The sequence below is a fragment of the Ambystoma mexicanum genome, chromosome 10 (assembly GCF_040938575.1).
Source record: "Ambystoma mexicanum isolate Mex_15411 chromosome 10, UKY_AmexF1_1, whole genome shotgun sequence".
NCBI classification, from domain to species: domain Eukaryota; kingdom Metazoa; phylum Chordata; class Amphibia; order Caudata; family Ambystomatidae; genus Ambystoma; species Ambystoma mexicanum.
The window spans coordinates 1,675,849,913-1,675,871,802 of record NC_090932.1 but is presented as its reverse complement, the minus strand read 5'-3'; the positions used below and the strand labels follow the sequence as shown (position 1 = coordinate 1,675,871,802).

At 49.8% G+C, this 21,890-nt stretch overlaps 1 protein-coding gene across 1 annotated transcript in view; it reads left to right on the top strand.

Annotated features, from left to right (window-relative positions):
* Window positions 1-21,890, top strand: part of PIWIL1 (piwi like RNA-mediated gene silencing 1) — a 1,334,367-nt gene that overhangs the window by 544,822 nt on the left and 767,655 nt on the right. The window contains exon 8 of the mRNA XM_069620111.1: window positions 121-318. Within this exon, the coding sequence (XP_069476212.1) occupies window positions 121-318 (198 nt within the window). The remainder of the gene's footprint in view (window positions 1-120; window positions 319-21,890) is intronic.

Below are 21,890 nucleotides of genomic sequence, written 5' to 3'. Positions count from 1 at the left end.
TTATTGGGCTATTTCTTCTTCAATTCAGTGTAAAGGTTTTTATTCTTTTGTGCATCTGGAATGTAGAGCAATGCTGTGCTTTTTATTTGTGTTAATTTAGTAATATCTTTTACCATACAGGTTAACTATTTGGCCAGGATTTACTACCTCCATACTCCAGTATGAAATGAGCATTATGTTGTGTACAGATGTCAGCCACAAGGTACTTAGGAGTGAAACTGTTCTTGATTTCATGTACAATATGTACGCAAAGGTGGAAGAGAAGAGATTTCAAGAAATATGTGCCAAAGAACTGATTGGATTAATAGTTCTTACGAAGTAAGTGTTTCAGATTATTTTAAGACAAGTGGTCTTGTCCATGGATGAGAATGCTATTTTATAATACACTGAATATGAAGAGCAGACACCCGAGTTTTAGGAAAAGGTGGTAGAATGAGTGATGGGGTAGTTTGAGGTTTTTGACTAATTAAAACAATCAGAAATCGGATTACAGTAGTTGCCAAAGGCATACAAAGAGTGCCAGCAATGAGTTTGCTGCGCACATTGTTGAAATGCAAAGGATTAGTCTGGCCAAACTAATTAAGTTCAGCAAAGTGAAGGTGTTATGTTATCTCTTCAGGTGGTTAGGAGCCATTAAGGGACATATTGTTAGAATTCCAAGTGTATTCCTTTGCTAGTTGGACACTTGGATACGGAAACTGGTGTCCTACATCTCAGTAATTGGTATTCTAAACCAGATAGTTTGAAAATTCTTGAATCAGGCTATTTTCAACTGAGTTAATTTGCTTGAGATGAAAGTTTGTTATAAATGCAACTCTAGTTAGATTCTTTCTCGTCCTGCTCTCGCCAGACTTGCTACTTGGACTTATTATCCCTATTTGCTGTGGTTTATATCTTTGTTGTCAGAAGTGCAGTCTGACCACTCGGCCGTCCTCCGTAATGAGGCAACCGCGTCATAATTGGGACAGGTTATCCTCCGTTATCCAAATGTGGTTTATGTTTAGATATAATCTACCCAACTGGGACAATATTCAGGTTTGAACACTTTGCAATGAATTGCTTCGTCCCACACATTACTCATCTGATACTCTTATCTCCAGTACTTCACCAGCATGGGGGTCTGGCATGGATTCACATGCTCGTGAATATTCCCCGTCATCAGGCTGGGAATCCTCAGTAAAGAAAAAATCTGTTTCACTTCTGTACTATCTTTGTCCTAATAACCCATCACCGAGCTCTGGGGCATAACGCCACCAAGCCAATGACTGCCCTCCACCCAAGCCCCTCCTCTGGCAGTTGTCTTCAGATTTTTGCAGCACGTTCAAGTGTTGGGAGTCCTTGTGTTTAGCTCTCGAGCTTTTACTGAGTTTTGTGCTTTTTTTGGAAGAGTATTACTCTATTTCTCCAGCATGGGGTCTGGCATGGATTCGCATGCTCATGAATATTCCCCGTCGTTAGGCTTGGAATCCTTGGTAAAGAAAAAATCAGTATCGGTTTCGTTTCTGATCTGTCTGTCTTAGTAGTAACCAATCACTGGTCTCTGGGTCATACTGCTCCCAGCCAATGACTGCCCTCCTAAGCCCCTCCCCTGGCAGCCATCCTCAGATTTCTGCCTCATATTCAAGTGTTCGGAGTCCCTGTGCTTTAGCTCTCGAGCTTTTACTGCGTTTTGCGATTTTTCAAAGAGTTAATCTAATTTTTTCTGTCGAAATGAGCCTCAAGCTCCACTTTTCTACTTCCGATCAACGGGGACCCGTTTCGGATTTTCCCACACCCCTCAAGGGCCAAGTTTTCGTCGAGTTTCGCTTCTTGGAGGATTTCAGAAGATCTGAGGCCTACCTCGTGGACATGGCCCAGGTCAAGGGAAGCTCGACGCCCGGAACCAAGCTGTTCAGGAGCTGCCCTGGATGCGGATTACAGAATGTGTTCTAGGAGGATGAGCATTTGCGATGTCTCTAGTGCCTTCACGAAGACAAAACGCACGTGAAGAAGGACTGTGCGTTTTGCCAGAACATGTCGGAACGGACCATGAAGGATCGGCGTATCGGCCTCACCAACTGGCTGGAGGGAAAGAGCCCGGCAGGTGAGAAGAGGTCCGAGCGGTCTTCTAAGTCCTTTGAGGGCGCTGCGGCATCGGGGGCCCAACCGAAGGCAAAGCACCGCGAGACCGCGTGCACCGGGAGCGCCGAAGCCTCTGGCTCCTTGGCTGCCAGGCAGGGCACACTTTCACCGACGCCATCAACCACGAGACAACGCTCTGGCTCGGGGAAGAGGAAGTCAGAGAACCCGGGTAAGCTTCTGGAGAAGTCCCGGTCGATCTCGAAGGAGTCAGCCGAGGAGGTGCGAGGCGGTGACCCTCCCCCCAAGGTGAAGGCCTCAAGCGCCCCCAAGTTGGTGAAGGCCTTGATTCACCCGTCTAAGGCCTCGATCGAGGGAGTCGTGGCGGCCCTGGCGAAGCCTGTGGAGGCTGCTCCAGTGGAGTCTACCTCTGGGCCTAGAGTTTCCCTGCCACCGCAGAGGGAATCCTCTTTCCAGCCCATCGGGAAACACCCGTGAAGACCCCGGCGGAAAAAGAGGGGGGGCGGTGGCCATTAGACACAGACTCGGCCTCTGAGGAGGAACTGGTTGAAGTCGTGAAGGGCCTCAACCGGAGGTTTGAAGAGGTCCGGTCCTACGGGGAAAACCCACAGGAGGCGGACGAGGAGAGCGGCGGTGGCGTCGACGAGTCTCTCGTGGAGGAGCAGCAACCATCACGCCCGTGGTAACCAGTGCCCGAGCCTCAGGACAGCTCGGCGGCCATTTTGATAGCAATCCAGACCTTATGCACGGAGATGAGGATGAGGTTGCCTCTACCCCCAACGGAAGACCCAGCAGAACTGGGCCCGTCGGGGATCCCTTCAATCAAGCGGAGGAGAGTTCAGCCTTCATCTCCCTACCCGGTCTCTAGGGAGGACACGGGAACAGATAAGGCCACAACGGGGATAGATGACGAAGGTGGTGACGACGGGATGGTCCTCCCATCACCACCACCCCCTCTGGCTTCCCCCGCCCGACGAAATTGGCATCCTTCCATGCCTTGATTGCCAGGGCATCCAAGCTTTTCCAGCTCTGCCCCAAAGAGCAGAAGAAGTAAGGCTTCCTTGAGGGTCTTGCTATCCTAAAGAACCCTTCCACGACACCCGTCGAGAGGGACCGGTACGAGAAGAAGTACCGGGTCCCAGATTCCGCCCCTTTGTGCCTTAGGGCCCAGCCGACTCCGGATTCGGTCGTCGCGGGGGCGACTGCTTCAACTTCGACCTCCCCGCCGGACGGCGAGGGTAAGCAACTGGACGCCATGGGACGGCGAGTCATCTCGTCTGCGGCAAGGACGATTAAGGCGGCCAACGCCCTGGCGATTGTGGCACGCTACGACAGAGTTGTGGTTCAAGATCGCTCCCCTGTTTGACTTCCTCCCGGACGACAAGAGGGCGGAGGCCCTGGAGATCCTGCAGTAAGGCGAGGTGGCGTCGGACCACGCCATAACGGTCGCCACGGATATCGCTGACACCGGTTTCTGCCAGTTGGGCAACGGGATTTGCCTTCAATGGTGGGGGTGGCTCAAGGCGACCGGTTTCCACCATGACGTACAAACCAGCGTTTTGGACATGCCCTTCGACGGGAACAACCTGTTTGGGAAGACAGTGGATGAGTCACTTCAGGCCATCAAGGCCGACACAGAGACGGCTCGGGCCTTGGGAGTTTTGCAGTAGCGACGACCGCCCTTTCGGAACTCCGGAGGAAAGCAAGGTGCCTCCAAAGGTTTTGGCAGGGGCGCCTCGACGTACCGCCAGGCAGTTCGTTCCTCGTCGCAAGAGGCCTACAGAGGGCGCGGCAAGCAAGGAGGATCCCGTCGCCATAGCCAAGGAGGCCAAGGTGGCAAGGCTGCCTCCAAGCAGGACTGAACCGGCCGTAGTGTCGGGCCCCCACCTAAGCACCCCTGTGGGAGGCCGGCTGACGAGTTTTGTCAGCGTGTGGGAGTCCATCTCCACCAACAGTTGGGTGCTGGATGCCCCGGCCCATGGGCACAAACTCTAATTCCTAGAGAAGTGCCCCCACATTCCTCCCGTGGGCAGGAAGTAAAATCATATCCCTCAACTGCTGTTAGAAGTGAGGGCGATGCTCTGGAAAGGTGCCATCGAGCTCGTCCCAAAGAGGCTTCGGGGCTCCGAAGTATACTCAAGGTACTTCCTCGTCGGAAAGAAGAGAGGTGGTTGGCACACCATCCTGGACTTGCGACGGTTAAATAAATACATCCATGCCCAGAAGTTCCCGATGGTCACAGCTGGGGGCAGGTGACTTCCTATCGTCATTGGACTTGGAGGATGCTCCGAAAGTTTCTCAGATTCGTAGTCCAAGGACGGCACTACCAATTCAAGGCCCTGCCATTCGGATTGAAGTCGGCGCCCAGGGTATCCACCAAGTGCCTAGCACCAGTGGCAGTGCGCCTGCAGGGGGACCATGTTTACCCTTACCTAGACGACTGGCTCATCCAAGCAAGGACAAGGGAGCTTGCCGTCGAGCACACAGCAAAGACCGTCCAACTGCTCACGGACCTGGGATTCTCCATCAACTTTCCCAAAATCACAGCTGGTCCCGTCGCATGTCTCATTGTTTCTGGGAGTCAAGCTCGATACAGTGGTGCGACTGGCTTCCCCGTCAGAGGAAAAGACGGTGGCCCTCATGGGCAAGGTGCAGTATCTGCTGGCCACAGACATGGGCAAGGTGAGGTCCATCAAGTCCCTTCTCGGCATGATGTCATGCATTTACCTAGTGCGTCTATGCAGGCTGCGGATGCGTCTTCTACAGGAGTTCGACGCCCGTTGGATGCAAGCGGCGGGCAGCTTCGAAGACAAGATCCCGCTCAACGAGATCTTCCGCCAAGCTATTCGGTGGTGGGGCACCCGCGCGCACTTCACGGCAGGCAGATTTTCAGACCCCTGCGCACCAGGAGACTGTGACGACGGACGCCTCCCTGGAAGGATGGAGAGCGCACACCGGAAATCCGCACGCGAGAGGCCTTTGGCTCCCGGAAGGGAGGTCTCTCCACATCAATATCCTGGAGCTCCGAGCTGTGTTCTGGGATCTCAAGTCGTTTCTCCCGTCCCTCAAGGGCAAAGTGAGGATTTTCACCGACAACCCCGCCACGATGTTCTACATCCGGTAGCAGGAAGGAACCAAGTCCCCGGCCCTATCCAAGGAGGCCCAAGAGCTGTGGCATTGGGCAGTGGCCCCGGGGATGCTTCTGGTGCCTTTCCACCTAGCAGGGATAAAGAACACCGTCGCCGACTCGTCGAGCAGGGAACTACGCTCCTGCCACGAGTGGGAACTGCGTCAAGACCAAGTGGATCAGCTTTTCCGATGATGAAGCAAACCCCAGATCGACCTGTTCGCGACGGCAACGAACTCCAAGTGCAAGAGGTTTGCCAGCAGGTTTCCCCAGCCGAGGAGCATGGGGGATGCTTTCTCCTTTCCCTGGGACGGCCTGTTCCTGTATGCGTTCCTCCTGTTGCCTTTGCTACTGCGACTCGTCAACCAACTCAAGAGGTCCCGGTGCAGGATCATCCTCGTCGTACTGGCGTGGCCGAGGCAGATCTGGTTCCTGCACATTCTGGACTTGTCAGCTCCCCCCCCCCCCAGTCAGACTGTTGACGGACGTAGATCTTCTCTCCAGAGGAGGCGCCATCCTCCATCATGACCCTGGGTCGCTGGCCTGGCTCCTGCAGCACTAGAGTTTGGAGGGTATGATGTCCGGGCAGATTGCAAGGCGGTGCTTGCTCTCAAGTGCTATGGACACAAATGGAAGAGGTTCTCTGTCTGGTGCCGTGCACAGAAGATTAACCCCCTGCGAATTACGGCCCCTCAAGTGCTGCCGTACCTGCTGTCGCCGGCCAAGGCGGGGCTGGCTCACGCTTCCATCAAAATACATCTAGTGGCGATCTCCCGCTGTTGGGGAGAATTGTCCTTCTAGGACTAATTTCCCTCACCTAGTGAGTCCCCCGGCAGCTTTGCTGGATTTCTGGAGTTTATTTTTCCACCTGGTAAGAGTGTGCATCCTTTTTCCACTCTGACATGTGTTTTGGCCTATGTGTTACTCATTGTGTGATCTTGGGCACTGGAGCACACCACTCCAAGTGCCCCTGTTCTTATATGGGTTGCAAAGCACCTTTAGTGTAGTAATCCAGGGTTGTCTTTTAGACTTCCCTCTGACTCCATTTCGCTGCGGCTGACTTCTGTCCCCCAGAGAAAGGTAAAGTTGCCATTTACTTTACATAGTCACTTTTACCACAGACCCAGTACACCCTATCTTACATGGAGTACTGGAAAGGGCTAATCTGTGCCCCTTTTCTGTCTGTGCCTCCCTGAGCATCGTTTTGCTCTTTTAACATTTAGACTTGGCTGGTGGCAGTGGTGTCTACCCTAACTTTTCTACCGTGATTATATTAGATAAACGTGGTACTGTTCTTGGCTATTATATTAGCCTCGAACATAAACCCGCTTGACCAAATCTTCTTTCTTTTCGCTCCGGTTTGGTTTATTCGCCATTTCTTTTTGTTGAAGTCCTTCTTGTGTTTTACTTTGCGCGTGTCATGATGCCTACCCCCGGGCATCAGGACCAAGGCCCTCGGCTCCGGGAGTAGGCATCCAGACATTTGTTTAAACCTCAGCAGCCCCGGCTAGTGGCTGTCTGGGTTCAGTCCTGACGCCAGGCTCATCGTAGAAATCAGTCCTGGCGCCATAGGCGCCAGGCTCATAGACTTGACTTACCTGATGCAGACCATGCTGCAAAAGAGTCCAAGCCTACATGAGGCCTGGATGGGACTATTTTGTTACAGGGGCTATTTTTTACTCGGGCGTGGCTCTAGGGAACTTCTTACCTGGAACTACTTTGGGGGCTATTTAAACCACACCCGAACAGCAGCACATGCTTCGTGTTATTCTGCATCCAGCAGCTTGACGCTCACCGCGCCTGCAGCCAGCATCCAGTCTTCTGCCACGCCCGCGTGCATGCAGCCAGCATCCAGTCTTCCGCCACGCCTGCCTCGAATCTGGAGCTCCTAGAATAAAGAAGAGGAAAATGACAAGGTTAGAAAACAAACTTATTTCAAATTCCTCACCTAATTCCGGAACCATTTCATCTCCGGACTTGGAAAGTACATCAGTCCTGCAAGTGTCGCTTCGCCAGCTCCAGAAAGCGCCATACTCAACAGTTCTCACTGCATCTTTTGATCCGGCACTGTCCATCATTTCTTCGCCGTAATCCGGCACGTAGGGGACACAAGAAAAAACAAGGTGAGCCAAGGGAATCAACAAATACAACCTCTTACCACCATAGACTTATCTAATTTACCACCGGCGGTATTATTCCATAACTCTCCACATTTACATATGCCGCATCTGTAAAGAGGGAGAAAAACAAAAGGTTGACGCATGCAATAGTTACCGGACAGCGTTGGGTAACAGACTCTTACCTGAACGCCAGCAGCAGCTATGAGACCTTCTTCTCACAAACTCAATTGCAACTTAAGGAAGGGTACAAGAGTGAACATCGGGCACATTGAACTCTTTGAACTTGATACTTACCAATCCCGCCAGGGACTTCAGAGTCAATACTTACCGGAACTCTCCCAACGCCTTCAAACCAGTGAAGTAACTGGTATCAACGCCCCCCTGCAAGACACGCAGGATGGAGAGCTCATCTTTTATGAACATAAGGTGAGGTTACTAAGGGGATATCGGAGGTGATTAATGGGGGAGAGCGAGAACAGTTGGGAGGCCATCACTAAAACCCACAGGTGGTTAATCCCTGTCTCCACTTGCAGGAAAATACTGCTTCGGGTCCAGCAGACAAGACTAGGCGGGACAGTCCAGACAGTCATCTCTGCACTACGCATCACGTTGAAGGAGACCACAGCTGTCCGGGTCCGATCGACACCCCTGTGGGGTCCAGGTGAGCGTAACAGCACGGCAAACTAGGTTTGCCTTCTTTGAACACTGTCTTTTGGCGGGCTTCTGCAGAGAAACCTTCTTGGTACCTGGGTGTCTAGGTAGACTGAATGTGGGGAAGGGGTGTAGTCAACCCCTGCACAGGGTATCCTAGAAAACCCAAGTCACACTTTGCCATGATTGGCTGAGGTGGTTATTCCGGCCGGACAGCCTCCCTGCTGCGTGATTGACAGCCAGGCTGTGTGAATGGGGGTTTTGCGCATAAAAGGCAGGTCTCTTGGGCTAGAAGTCAGTGTCGCCTCTGGAACTACAAGGAACCGAAGAGAAGCGGAGCGAACGACGGCTGCTGTAACTACCCCGTCCCGGTGAAGCCCTGCTGCAGTCCTGAGATATCTTCCCTTCGACGACTAAGAGGAGATCCAGTCCGGAGTCTTCTTACCTTGAGCCTGGTGGGGATAACCAGCTATCATCTTCAGCCAGAGATCTCCGCCGTGGTCGAAATCGCTGCACACTGCTGTAGTGGTCCGGATAGCCACCTGCAGAGCCTCTCCTGTTTTTAAGGAGCACATCTTTTTAGTTGTCGCTGCTGCCGGCTTCATCCCTATGTCGTTGAGACCCCCTTCAGATGTCCTCCTTCACAACGAAGCTCCAGGAATCTTGGGTCTGCGGGAAACCAACATGAACAACTGCCAGGGCACCAGCGGCATCGTGGGAATAAGGTACTGTGTTTTACTCGAGGAAACTGGGTGAATCCCTTTTCTTCATCTTCAAGGCTCGTCCTCGTCTTCCCTCCTTCTTAAAACTTTTGCTTCCGAACATTGACAATATTCAAGTACTCTATGGCTCTACGGAATCGCGAACTGTCCAACGGTGTGATCTTCAGCGCACGCCTTCGGTGTCACCTAAACCTGGCTCTGACCCTCTGACTTTTGACCTGTTTCTGAGCGTTTCTCGATACTGTTTGCCTAACCTAAATATTGCCTGTGATTTTTGCCTCCAACTCCCTCTGGGTATCTCGGGTGCTAAGCGTGTTTTTGTCCCGGTAGCATTTCATGTCACGGATACGCGTTTATTTAGTAGACCGAACTGTCAAAAAGTGATCGCAACCGTATCCGCGGTATTGTTTTGTTCAGAACACCGGTTCATTCAAACACAGGGTACTTACCTTGAGACTTACTGTACAAAGTGAATTGGTTAGTTGTGGTATATTTAACGTGTGGCTTTGTTTAAAGCTTAATAGAGGTGTTGTGTTTATAACTGATGGTCTAAAAATAAATGTAATTTTCTGATGTTTGTTAATCTGCTTAGAATCGCATGCTGTGCATAGTCCGACATCCAGTGGTCACTGCAGAGTATTGCATTTTGTTTTTCGTAGTCGAAAAGGGGATGTCGACAAGGCGTGTCTGTAACACTATCCCTATAGTGACGTGCGTTGTACCCACAATCCCTCACGCGTCTTGGTCCCTCAGATTGTTTTTCGTTCCGCCCAGTTATTGGTCGCCTCTATGCGGAGCTCCTCGAGAGACATTGCAAAATCATTTCTTCGACCCTTGGTTGTTTATTATTAATATCTAACACGTAGATCCCTCCATCGACGAAGATGCAAGCTGTTTCTCCGCCGAGGAAGATCTTCGACGGAAGGACGAGCGGAGGAGATCCTTCGGCGTCGCCGAACACGTGGCCTAGCCTCGCCGGCCTTACACAGTACGGAGAGTGGGGTTGTGTGATCTTTTCTTTTCACTCCGAGAATGCCTTTCTCTTCCCCTCCCTCTCTTTCGAAGTCGTAATCACACTTCTTGCCCTCAGCTATGGAGAGGACGCCCTTTAGGTTTTGCCCACTTTGCAAAGGCAAATATACCTTGAAGGACAAGCACAAACGGTGCAACAGTTGCTTGCCCCTCGATCACAAGGACGGCTGTGCGGCCTGTAAGTTACTTAAGCCCAAAACGATAAAGGACCGCAGGGTTAAAAGGTGGGCGGCCTACGCCATGTCTAGGTCAGATTCCTCGCCCGCTGCCGCCGAATGTGACGAGGACAGTGACTACACGGCCTTCGTAACGGAGGTTGTAGACCTCTCGAGGGAGCGTTCTCGCTCCTCTTCGTCCGTCCCCGACAAGCCCGGCTCACGCCCAGCTTATGGGGATGAAAACCCCGGCGACAAGGACGCACACAAGAAATCTCATAAACACATACCCCACGGCACGGATTCGTCAAACGAAGGCAGCCATAGCGCCAATGGAGGCGCAGGGCCCACCGGCGTCTTCCGCCGACCGTAAGGGTCGCCAGCCCTCCCCGCGACAGGCAACCGGGCACTCTGGAAATATGGGCGCTAACCCCAAACCCTCAGGCGGCGACGCGCCTCGGAAGAGTGCGCACGTTGCCAGTAAAGACTCGACGGTACCTAGCGCGACGGCGAGCGATACCTCGGCAGACAGAATGATCGCCGAAAGCCTCGCGCGTATATCTTCCAAGGAAGGCCAGAGACGGACGACAAGTGACACGCCGAAAACCGCGCACAAGGCCAACGAAACGCCGAAGGCGCCGGAAAGTAGGCTGGGACAGCTCCCACCGTCGACGGAAAGCCCTAGCCTGCCAGAACACTTCTCAGAAGGCGAAGGCACCTTATCTTCGACGCTATGGGACAGATCTAGGCGAATACAAGGAGAAGAAACTCCTTTTTCACTCCCAGATCGCTCTGGCCTACCTCAGTGGACCTTAGAGAAGTCAGAAAATAGGACACCTAAAAGACCTAGGGAGGTACTCCTAAAAAGTCCAAGGTCTAAATATCGGAAGTTGTTCTATAACCCTTTTCAGGAGGATATGAACTCTTACGGCCTCACCGAAGAGGACACTCACTTCCAGGAAGGAGAGGAGTTCATTAATGATGAAAACCAATAAGAGAGAGAAGTCTTCCATGAGGACACTAACATAAGTGAGGACGAAGAAGACCCAGGTGAGGTTGACCCAAATCCCTGGCAGTCACCATCGGGGTCTACAGAGCCAGACATTATAGACATCAGGTCTCCTCAGACCACACCAGTTAGGAACCCTTTGCCTGTTGACGATCAGCCTACCTTTAACGCGCTGCTGAGGAAGGCAGCAGCACATTTTGAGGTCGAAACTGGGGAGATCACCCCAGACACTGACTTTGTGGAAAGGATTATCAAAGAAAAAACCCCCACCAGCCAAACAATTCCAATACTCGCCTCTGTTAAGAGACAAATCAACCCTTCACTGGTCACTCCTGCACTAGTAAGAGGGGTTAATCCAAGAATCGAAAAATTGTTCTCAGCCTCTCAATCAGACCCACTATATATTAAGCGGCACTCAATCCCGGACTCCTTAGTGGTGACTAACACTAGGAAAAGGGCTGGGGATCAACTGTCTACCAGCGAGGCACCCCCGGATAAAGAGGGGAAAAAGCTTTATGCCCTAGCCAAAAGAATTACCACCTCGGGAGCGTTCTCAACTAGAATTGCCAATAATAACACATTGCTGGCAAGCTACGCTGATGCGCAATGGGGAAAGCTTAAGCAGGACATCGAGGAAGTCCCTCAACCCCTAAAAACTAGATTGCTGGCTACAGTTAATGAAGGGTCTCTGGTCAACCAATGAATCGTTAAGAATACCCTTGATGCAGCGGAAACAGCTGGCCGCTCTTTGGTACAGGGAATTCTGCTGATACCATAAAGACCTTGGACCAAATCTCAAAGCCCCCTAACAGGCCCCTAAGAGGTGGGGATTTGGCAACAAGTGTTCTTTTCGTGGCCAACGCCAGCAACAGAATCAACAACTTCAATAATCTGCCAACAACTACCAAAGTAATAGTGGCCAGTACAATCAGAGAGGTCATCGCCGTGGCAAGGGGGAGAGGCTGGGGTTCCACCCCTAGAGGCTCCCAAGCCACCAACAACAAGTGACGCGAAGATTCGGGTCCCCTCCCATGCATTGCCGGTCGGGGGCCGGTTAACATCCTTTCTTCCAGCATGGGAGGGAATAACATCAGACCGCTGGGTACTATCCACCGTAGCCCGCGGCTACTGTATAGAGTTCAACAGTTCCCCAACATACAGACCCCCGAGGGGATGACGCATGACACCAGAACACCTCGCCATCCTTCTCAAAGAAGTGGACCAGCTACTGGAAAAAGGAGCTATAGAGGTCGTACCTCTATCTCAGGTAACGGAAGGTATTTATTCAGTGTACTTCCTTGTACCCAAAAAGGATCTAACCATGCGCCCTGTATTAGATCTGCGCCCAGCGAACAAGTTTGTCAAACCCCAAAAGTTTCATATGGTGACCTTACAGGAAGTGATCCCATTGCTATCACATTGAGATTACATGACAACACTGGACATGAAAGATGCATACTTTCATATTTTTATGTTGCCAGCGCACAGAAAATACCTCACGTTCATGATAGAGGGCAAACACTACCAGTTCAGAGTGCTACCCTTCGGCATAGCATCTGCACCAAGGGTATTCACGAAAGTACTGGCAGTGGCAGCGGCCCACCTGCACAGGTTATCCATCCCAGTATACCCTTACCTCGACGACTGGCTCATAACAGGGGATTCTTACGAGACATGCTTCTCCAACACCCAAAAGACTGTAGACCTTTTGTTCCAACTGGGCTTCTCCATCAACGAGAAGAAGTCCAGCTTAGACCCCAGCCAAGTCAAACAATTCCTAGGGGCTCTAATTCGAACAAAGGACGGCCTCGTCTTCCCCTCCAACGAGAGGGTTCAAAACATGCTGTTTCAGATCCCCCAATATGTGGCAGGTCGGGAGGTGACGGTGCGCAAAGCGATGCGCTTGCTAGGAATGATGGCGTCATGTATTTATTTGGTACCTGACGCGCGCCTGCGCATGCGCCCAATGCAAGAGTGGCTCAACAGCCAGTGGTGTCAGGCCAGCGGACAATGGGACGATCTAGTGGTGGTCTCGCAGGCCTTGGTTCTCTCTCTACGGTGGTGGACAAAGGAAAACCTGGTAAGAGGGAAACCCTTTGCCACACCCGCAGTGGAAGCCACTCTAAACACAGACGCATCCCTCACAGGATGGGGGGCTCACCTATCCCATCAGACTGCTCGCGGAGTGTGGTCGCTGAGCGTAGCATCCAAGCACATAAACCTACTTGAGCTACTGGCCGTGTTCAAGGCACTAAAAGTCTTCCAGGAACACCTACAAGGGAAGACAGTGATGGTCCTTACGGACAGCACCACAGCCATGTACTACCTCAACAACCAAGGGGGCACCCACTCTCCAGGACTGTCCAAGCTGTCCCAGAATATCTGGAAGCCGGCTCTCAAACACATGTTCCTACTGTTGCAACATGGGAACTCAATCTGCTAGCAGACGAACTCAGCAGAGACTTCCCTCTGCCCTCAGAGTGTGAATGGCAGTTGCACGAAGACATCGTCTTCGTTGTCACACAATGGGGATTCCCAGAAATAGACCTGTTCGCAACTCTGGAGAACTCACAATGCCAAGATTACGCCTCCAGGTACCCCCAGAACCAATCCAAGGGGAACGGTCTATCGATTCCATGGTCAGGGAAATTTGCTTACGCCTTTCCCCCCGACTCCCCTTCCCAACAAGATTGTGCACAAGATGCACCAGGAACAAGTTACCATGATACTAGTGGCCCCTATGTGGGCCCGGCAGCCATGGTTCGCTCACTTGATGGAGATGTCTCTATCTCCCCCAGTGAAACTTCCCTGCCCGCACAACATGCTGTCATGGGACAAGGGCAGGACACTGCATCCATGCCCTCAGACCATGAACTTAGCAGCCTGGCTCCTGAGATCATAGAATTTGGACACTTACAACTCCCACAGAGATGCATGGACATCCTCAGGGAGGCTAGAAAGCCTAACACTCGTCACTGTTATTCTAGCAAATGGAAGAGATTTGTCATCTGGTGTAGAGGAAGAAGCATCGACCCAATTGACTGCTCCCCCACGCACATTGTCCTATACCTGACCTATTTACTGGACTCGGGTCTAGTGTTCAATTCCATTAAAGTCCACCTAGCGGCACTTTCTGCATACACCACTTCCCAGCTTAAAGTGTCGTGGTGGAAAGTCCCAGTTATCAAAGCCTTCATGGAGGGAGTAAAGAGAATACACCCTCCGATAGCAAACCCAGCTCCCGGCTGGGACCTGAATGTGGTACTTGCCAAACTCATGGGCTACCCTTTGAACCCATGCACAAAGCAACTCTTAAAGACCTCACTCTTCAAACCGCTTTCCTAATAGCTATCACCTCCATTAGGAGAGTAAGTGAACTACAGGCTCTTTCTGTTTTAGACACCTTTGTAGCAGTTACAAAGATAAAGTGGTTCTACGCACGCACCCAAGGTTTGCACTGAAATTCATCTAAAAATTCCATGTAAACCAGTCAATGAAACTACCAACGTTCTTTCAAAACCCTTCCAATTCGGGAGAAAAAAGTCTGCATACACTTGATGTGCGCAGAGCTGTCATGTTCTACATGGAAAGAACCAGACCACTGAGAAAGACTAATCAGTTCTTTGTCTCGGTGGCAGCAGGAAGAGAAGGAGATGCAGTTTCAAAATCCACTGTATCTAGATGGATTGTTCAATGCATCACTCGGTTTCTCTCTTGCTAAGAGAGAACTACCCTTCCAGCCAAGAGCACATTCTCCTGGAGGCACTGGGGCATCCGTAGCATTCATTGCAAATGTTCCTCTTGAGTCCATCTGCAAAGCGGCAACCTGGAGTTCTGTGCACACCTTTACAACTGTGCACACCTTTACAAAACACTACTGTCTAGATGCACACTCTAAATCTGACTCCTAGGTGGGACAGGCAGTATTAAGACATCTTTTCTCTACTGTTCGTTCTCCTAACCCATCGCCAACTCCGGGTACTGCTTGCTAGTCTATGCACAGCATGTGATTCTAAGCAGATTAACAAACATCAGAAGACAATGCATTACTTACCGTAAAAGCATTTCTGATGGTTGTATCTGCTTAGATTCACATCCGCCCACCCTTCCTCCCCGCTCGGATGGAAGGAACATAGACACCTTTCTACATCTCTCTCTCTTTTCTGTACTCACTCACGTATAGAAGGCTCCCTCAGGGCAGAAAAAAGACAGAGGGACCTCGACGCGTGAGGGATTGTGGGTACTGTCAAGGGTTTTGACCCCAGTTGAATCAATAGACTGGGTAGATGTGGGGATGAGCTGTCGCCGCCCATTATTCTATCCCAGAACAAACTAAATCAATAGACTGGGTGGATGTGGGGATGAGCTGTCGCCGCTCACATTCACGTCAGAATCCAGGAGAACTGCGCAGTTTGCGCACACCAAAATGGTCACCTAATCTGCCACCCACCAGTGCAAAGAAAGGTGGTTCTGTTCAAAATCCGTTTTTTTTAATGTCAAGTTGCTAAAATCATGGGCACAAGACCACTCTAAAGATGCAACCTTCTTGTGGGGGGTTCCACATCACCACTCTACTGTAAGGATGTCATCAAAACAATTTTAAGCAAAGGTCCTATACTATCAAGCAAAAGACCACTCTATTGAAATGCAGTAATTCAAGACAGATCCCAAAAATGGGTGCAGTACCAGCTTTGTCCACAAACCGGCGCTAGCGGTCTAAACTCTGACAGGGAAACTGTATTTAGGAGTTGCAAGAGGGGCAGGGACTTCAAAGCCTGTTGGTTAATTAAAAATCTTAGCCACCTGCTGTTCCCAGAGGCCAAGAGGCTGAGAACTCTTAACACCCCAGAGACTCACAACAGGAGGCAGGATATCACATGGCCCTTCTGAGTGAGAGGGAGGGGGTTTCCCCTTCAGCCTGGAGGAGAGAGATAATAGCCCCTTTCAGTTGAATGGGGTATGTTAATTTTGAATGTTGACTGTAAACGGAGAGCTGCCTGTGAGCAGAGACATGCGATCCCTGACCCACCCAGCTTCGAGGGGCGGGCCAGACTTGAATGTGGATTCCTATTGGAGCAAATATATGTTTAAGTTAAATGCTTCTAAAATATTGTACTAAGCTTACAAAAATGTGCAATTTGGAGAACCTCAATCTAAGAAATGTACCCACAATTCAAGACTTGATTCAACTTTGTACCACGTTCTGAGGCGAAACCCTCTTATTTATTGATATTACAGACACCGGGTTTATGCTAGAAACCTAGTAAATAGCTGGAATGTGTGTAGAAGGAGGGTGTACATTGGTGTAATTTTTGATACAGATTTAACATTGGTAAACCAATTAAAAACGAAATTAAGTTGTCATTTTTTAATGCAAGCCCCCAGGAAGATCAGAGTCGGACAAGCATGGACCATAAGGAATCTAATATGTACATGTAATTAGATTTGTGTGCAATTTGAAAAGGGGAGGTTCCTCTGACCTCTGACCATAAAACCTACAGCATCACTCTGACACTCCATTTCTTCCCCCCAATCAAGGGAGAGAGGAAAACTTGGCCAATGATAAGTGAGAGGGGCAGGCTTAGCTAGGCCCAGGCACACACCCATTTTCAAAACACATAAAAGGAACATTGAAACCGAGGTAGAGAGATTCACTTTCCACTTTCTTGCGGGACGCTTTGCTGGATCCAGACTTCAAATCCATCAATCTCCAGAGACGAGAAATTAACTCCAGAATTTGTAGCAGAGAGGCCTGAATCCACAAGCTGACTTCAAAACCAACCAAACTATTCAACAGCCGGGCGAGCTGTTTGAATTCTTTGCCAAGAACTTTTGCAAGAACCTGTAGCAGTATCCAGAAAGCAGTGCTGTATCCGGAACCAGAGACCAGACACTGTGAACAGAACCGCCAGAGGTCCCGTTCAACCTGTTGACCAGATCGGTGATGAGGCCCATTCCTGTCCAAAATCTAGTTAGCACTGTGCCAAAACCAATCTTAGTGTAAAATAATCTAATTAAAACTATTTTAACCTATTTAGAACTACCTCATAGGAATCGTGTGTCATTCTGTCCTTTTTTTAAAGCTGAAAACTCATCTGCCATTTTTAATTTTTAAATTTCAAATCCGAAAAACTACCTTCACAAAATTGTCCGCATCTCTGGAACCGTTTGTCCTAGGAACTAAAAATAACTCATTATTTTAAAGCTTCAAATTTAAGCTTTCCAACGAACACAGAACCGACTTTCTACTCCTTATAGCACCTCTGTAATTACGCTCGACGTGCGCGAATAATTTGCCGCGATATGACATTTGCAATCATTCCAGCCACGTGTGAAAATATTTGCCTTCGCGTTCATCCTTGAAATTCGTTTTTAACCTGCTAATTACTCAATAGAGCATTGCTAAAGTGAGCCTGAACTAATGCCAACTAGCTATCACTCACCCTGAACCTCTACAGGGAATTAAAATCAATTTTTGCATCATTTCACTTCATTGCCACCACATTCAAAGCATTTTGGGCCTGTGTCTTAAAATCATACCTGTTTTTCTCTAAGCTTGCTAGGGGGGGTACAGAATTTCGTATTGTATTTGATTGCATTCCTGAGAACTGTGTGCTCTCATTTCCATCTCCTTATATTGCATAAAGGGGGGGGAGGGGAGTGAATTGTCAAGGAAAAGTGATTACATTGTCTTTTGTTGAAGCCATATCCATTTATTTTCTGTACTGCATTTCATTCATCATTGCATTGTCCTTGAAGCCATAAAGGCATTCTCTACCACCTTATTTTTCTTTTCCTATTCATAAGTAACCAAGAACTGTGCGACTGTAGGATTACCTATTGCTGATTACTGCTCATATTCACAAGTGTGCTATCCATTATCAATTTATTTATAGAAGTGTGATATATATTTTTAATTTTTCAAATAAACCTTTTAAATTTGCAAAACAAATCTACTTCTTGGCTCAGTTGGGTCAGGGGGATTCTAAGAGGTGTTATACAAGGGTTCATCATCCAGATTATAACTTGCCATAAAAATATATAAATAAGGGCTTCCCTTGGGCATCCCAGACAAGGCACTGACTTAGTGGGATTGCTTGATTGGAGTCACTTACAGTACAACGCACGTCACTATAGGGATAGTGTTACAGACACGCCTTGTCGACGTCCCCTTTTCGACTACGAAAAACAAAATGCAATACTCCGCAGTGACCACTGGATGTCGGACTAGGCACAGCATGTGAATCTAAGCAGATACAACCATCTGAAATGCTTTTACGGTAAGTAATGCATTGTCATATTTTTTACCTGAATCCTTGAGTCAGTGTTTGCTAATTGTGGTCCCTTTGTGTAATCTCTGCTACTGCTCATATACTCTTGAGATGAGCCTGGCTGCTCTGCTATGGCTACCACTATATCTTAGTAGTACAGGCGTGTACCAAAGTTAAAACTTGTATTGCCACCTGTAGTCTTAATCAGGTATAGTGGTCCCTAAGGGGACTGCAGAGTATTGTGCCTAACAATTCTGGCAAAACATAGCAATGGGGTGGAAAGCACTGACACGACCAGTAGTGCGAGTTTGGTGGGCGGATCTGTTAAAATGGGCTAATGCGGAAACCATAGCGTGGCTGGACGCGTCCATCAGGGAAGAGGAACTGGGATTGAGAGGAGTAGACATGTGTAAATAGCTTATAGCCGATTTGGCTGCCTCTCACCATGATACTCAGGAAGTAACAGACACCCGTAAACGAATGTGCAGCCACTGACATAGTGATGACAATAAAAGAGTAACTTCTGTTCAACATGTAGGGTAGGCCTTATGGACGGAAGAGAGAGGGGGTGTTGGGAAAAGGGGGTTATTGAATTGTTTATTGGTTTGTGATGATTACAAGTGTAAATTGTTGTTTGTGTGTGGAAATGAAATAAAAATTGTTTACCTCCTCACCAAGCTCACCTTCAAGTGAACAGGTTAACACAGCACTGCTTGGCCGACTCTTGACTCCTCCTGGGAATCTCAGTTGACGCAGTAGAACTTCGTGAAGGTGTGTGTCGACCACCAAGTGTCAGCACTGCAGAGGTCAAGTAGGGGAACACCAGACAGGAACACCGTATTTGCAGCGATCGCTCTGGTCAAATGGGCTCTGAATCTGTGTTCCTCCTCAACAAGTGGCAATCGAGAAATACAGACAGATGGGTACTAGATGCTGTCCATTACGTCCATTTGTGGGAGTTCAAGTGCCCACAGTTCCCAAGTCCCCCAGTAAAGGTTTCTCACTCACCCCATCACGTCTTAACGCGCGAGATACGCCACATGCTAAAAAAAAGAGCCATTGAAAGGTTGCTTCTCCCAGCAAGAGGAAAGGGAGTTTCACCAGCATGGGGTCTGGCATGGATTCACATACTCATGAATATTCCCCGTCAGGTTGGGAATCCTCACTAAAAGAAAAATCAATTTCAGTTTCATTTCTGAACTGTCTTTCTCCTAACAACCAATCACTTAGCTATGGGTCATACTGCCCCCAGCCAATGACTGTCCTCTACCTACGCCCCTCCCATGGCAGCCATCTTCAGATTTTTACCGCACGTTCAAGTGTTGGAAGTCCTCGTGTTTAGCTCTCGAGCTTTTACTGGTTTTTGCACTTTTTGGAAGAGTGTTTTTCGGACAATTTGGCCTTGTGCCCCATCGATCAACCTCTGCGATTGACGGGGCCCCATTTTTTGGATTCTTCAGCGCCCTTCAAGGCCGGATTTCATCAAGTTTCTTTGTGGAGGTTTCCACAAGATTCCCAGGCCTACACTGCATGGACCATGTCGAAAGAGAAGGATTCAATGAATGTGTTGCTCCAGCTGCGGCTTGCGGAATGTCTTTTTGGACGACAAACATTCAGAGTGTCTTTACTGCCTGTAACTGACACACAAGGAGGAGGATTGTGTGTTTTGTCACGAGCGAGCCCCCCGCACGATGAAGGAATGGCACAAGCGGCTGAATAAGTGGCTACAGACCAAGGCCCCTGCTCTGGATGGGTCACAGCAGCATGCCTCTTCCAGCTCCAAGAAGACTGAGCAGGATTCTAAGACCTTTAACGGTGCCACTCCCGTGGGGGTCCCAACAAAAGGATAAGCACCGCAAGTCCATTGCCACTGGGAGCGCCTTTGCGGCCGGCTCCTCGGCGTCCAGGGTGCGTTTGACATCTCCGGCCTCCGTCACTGGTCAACACTTGGCCAAGCAGAAGTCGGATCATTCGGCCAAACGTGAGAAGTCAAAGTCCGTCCTGCCGGAGAAGACCAAGGGGGGTCGGGGTTCGGACACTCCCCCTAAGGAGAAGGCCAATCAGGACGAGGCCCCGGCACTGACCGTGAAGGCCCAGGTGCATGCGCTGAAGGCCCAGCCTTCCATTGGAAGGGGTGGCTGCGTCGCTTTCGTAGAGCGCAACCCTTAAACCGAGGGTGTCACTTCCTCGCAGGAGGGAAGCAGCGTTCTGGCCATTTAAGAAAACTCCAAAGAAGCAGATGCTGGTCATCTCCCTGAAGCCTTCCCCTCTGGAGGTGAAAGGGGGGGGTGCAGTAGCCCTACTGAGTGCCGGTTATCTCCTCTGAGGGGGAGCTCACCAGTCTGCAGACCATCCAGGAGGAGGGAAAGGTGAGATGCAGGCCTTACGACGAGCGCGCAGACGAAGGTGACAACGACGAGGACAGTGTCGATGGAAGAGCAGCAAGGCGACAAGGGCCGAGCTCCCAGCCGGTTGCCATGCGGCCTATTACGCCTACACCTCAGCTGCCAGCCCCACCTCGGCTACCTCCTAGAGACCTCTCGGTGGACATTCTATCGGTACTGCATACCCTCGTCTAGGAGATCCAGACATGGATGCCTATCTTGCCGGCGAGCATCGACTCCCTGGCAACGGTGGAGCCCCCGGCCAAGAAGAGTTCACCCTCCACCTCCTTTCTACTCTTTGCCACCCCCCCCTCACCGCTGCACGAGATAGGCTCGTTCCACTTGATGATCTCCAGAGCGTCAGAACTTTTCCAGCTCGCTCCAGAGGAAAAGGAGGGCTTCTGATATCGGCGCCGCGAGGCGAAGAGGACGACCATCCTCTTGGTCCCACTCCTGGATGACATTTGGGTCAAAGGTTTGTCTCTCATGAAGAACCCTTTGACGGCCCCAGCGTAGAGGGATTGTTGGGGAGAATTCTCATAAATGGCTGATTTCCCTTACCTAATGAGTCCCTTAGCAGTATTGCTGAATTTCTAGGATTTATTTTTTTCACCTGCTAAGTGTGTGAGCCTTTTTTCCCACTCTTACATTTGTTTTGCCGTGTGTATTTTCACTTTTGTGTGATCTTGAGCACTGGAGCCTCACCTACTCCAGGGCCTCATATTTTTCATGTGTGTTACACAGCACCTTTAGTGCAGTGATACAGGATTGTCTTTTAGACTTCCCACTGACTCCCATTTTCTGGGGCTTTTCTGGGGCTTTTCTGGGGCCGACTACTGTCCCCCAGAAAATGTAAAGTTGCCATTAATTTATTTTAGTCACTTTAAACCACAGACCCAGTACACCCCATCTTACATAGAGTATTGGAAAGTGTTAATTGTTATCCCTTTTTGTCTGTGTCTCTTGGAGCCTTGTTTCGCTCCCTTTACATCAAGACTTGGCTGGTGGCATTGGTATCTACCCTAACTTTTCTTCTGCGATTATCTTATATAAACGTGGTATTGTTTTAGGCTATTATATTAGCCTCAAACAATGCCCGCTTGACCAAATACATTTTATTTTGGCTCCGGCAGGGTTTATTCGCCATTTCTTTTTGTTAGTCTTTCTCGTGTTTTTCTCTGCGCGCCAAACCGGGGACGATTCCTTTGTTCGCTGTCTTTTCGCAGGCTTCTGCACAGAAGACCTCCTTAAGGCGCTTGAAAGTCTAGGTAGGCAGAATGTGAGGGAGGGATCTTTGGACCCCTACCATGGGTTCCCCTGGTAACCCAAGTCGCACTCCT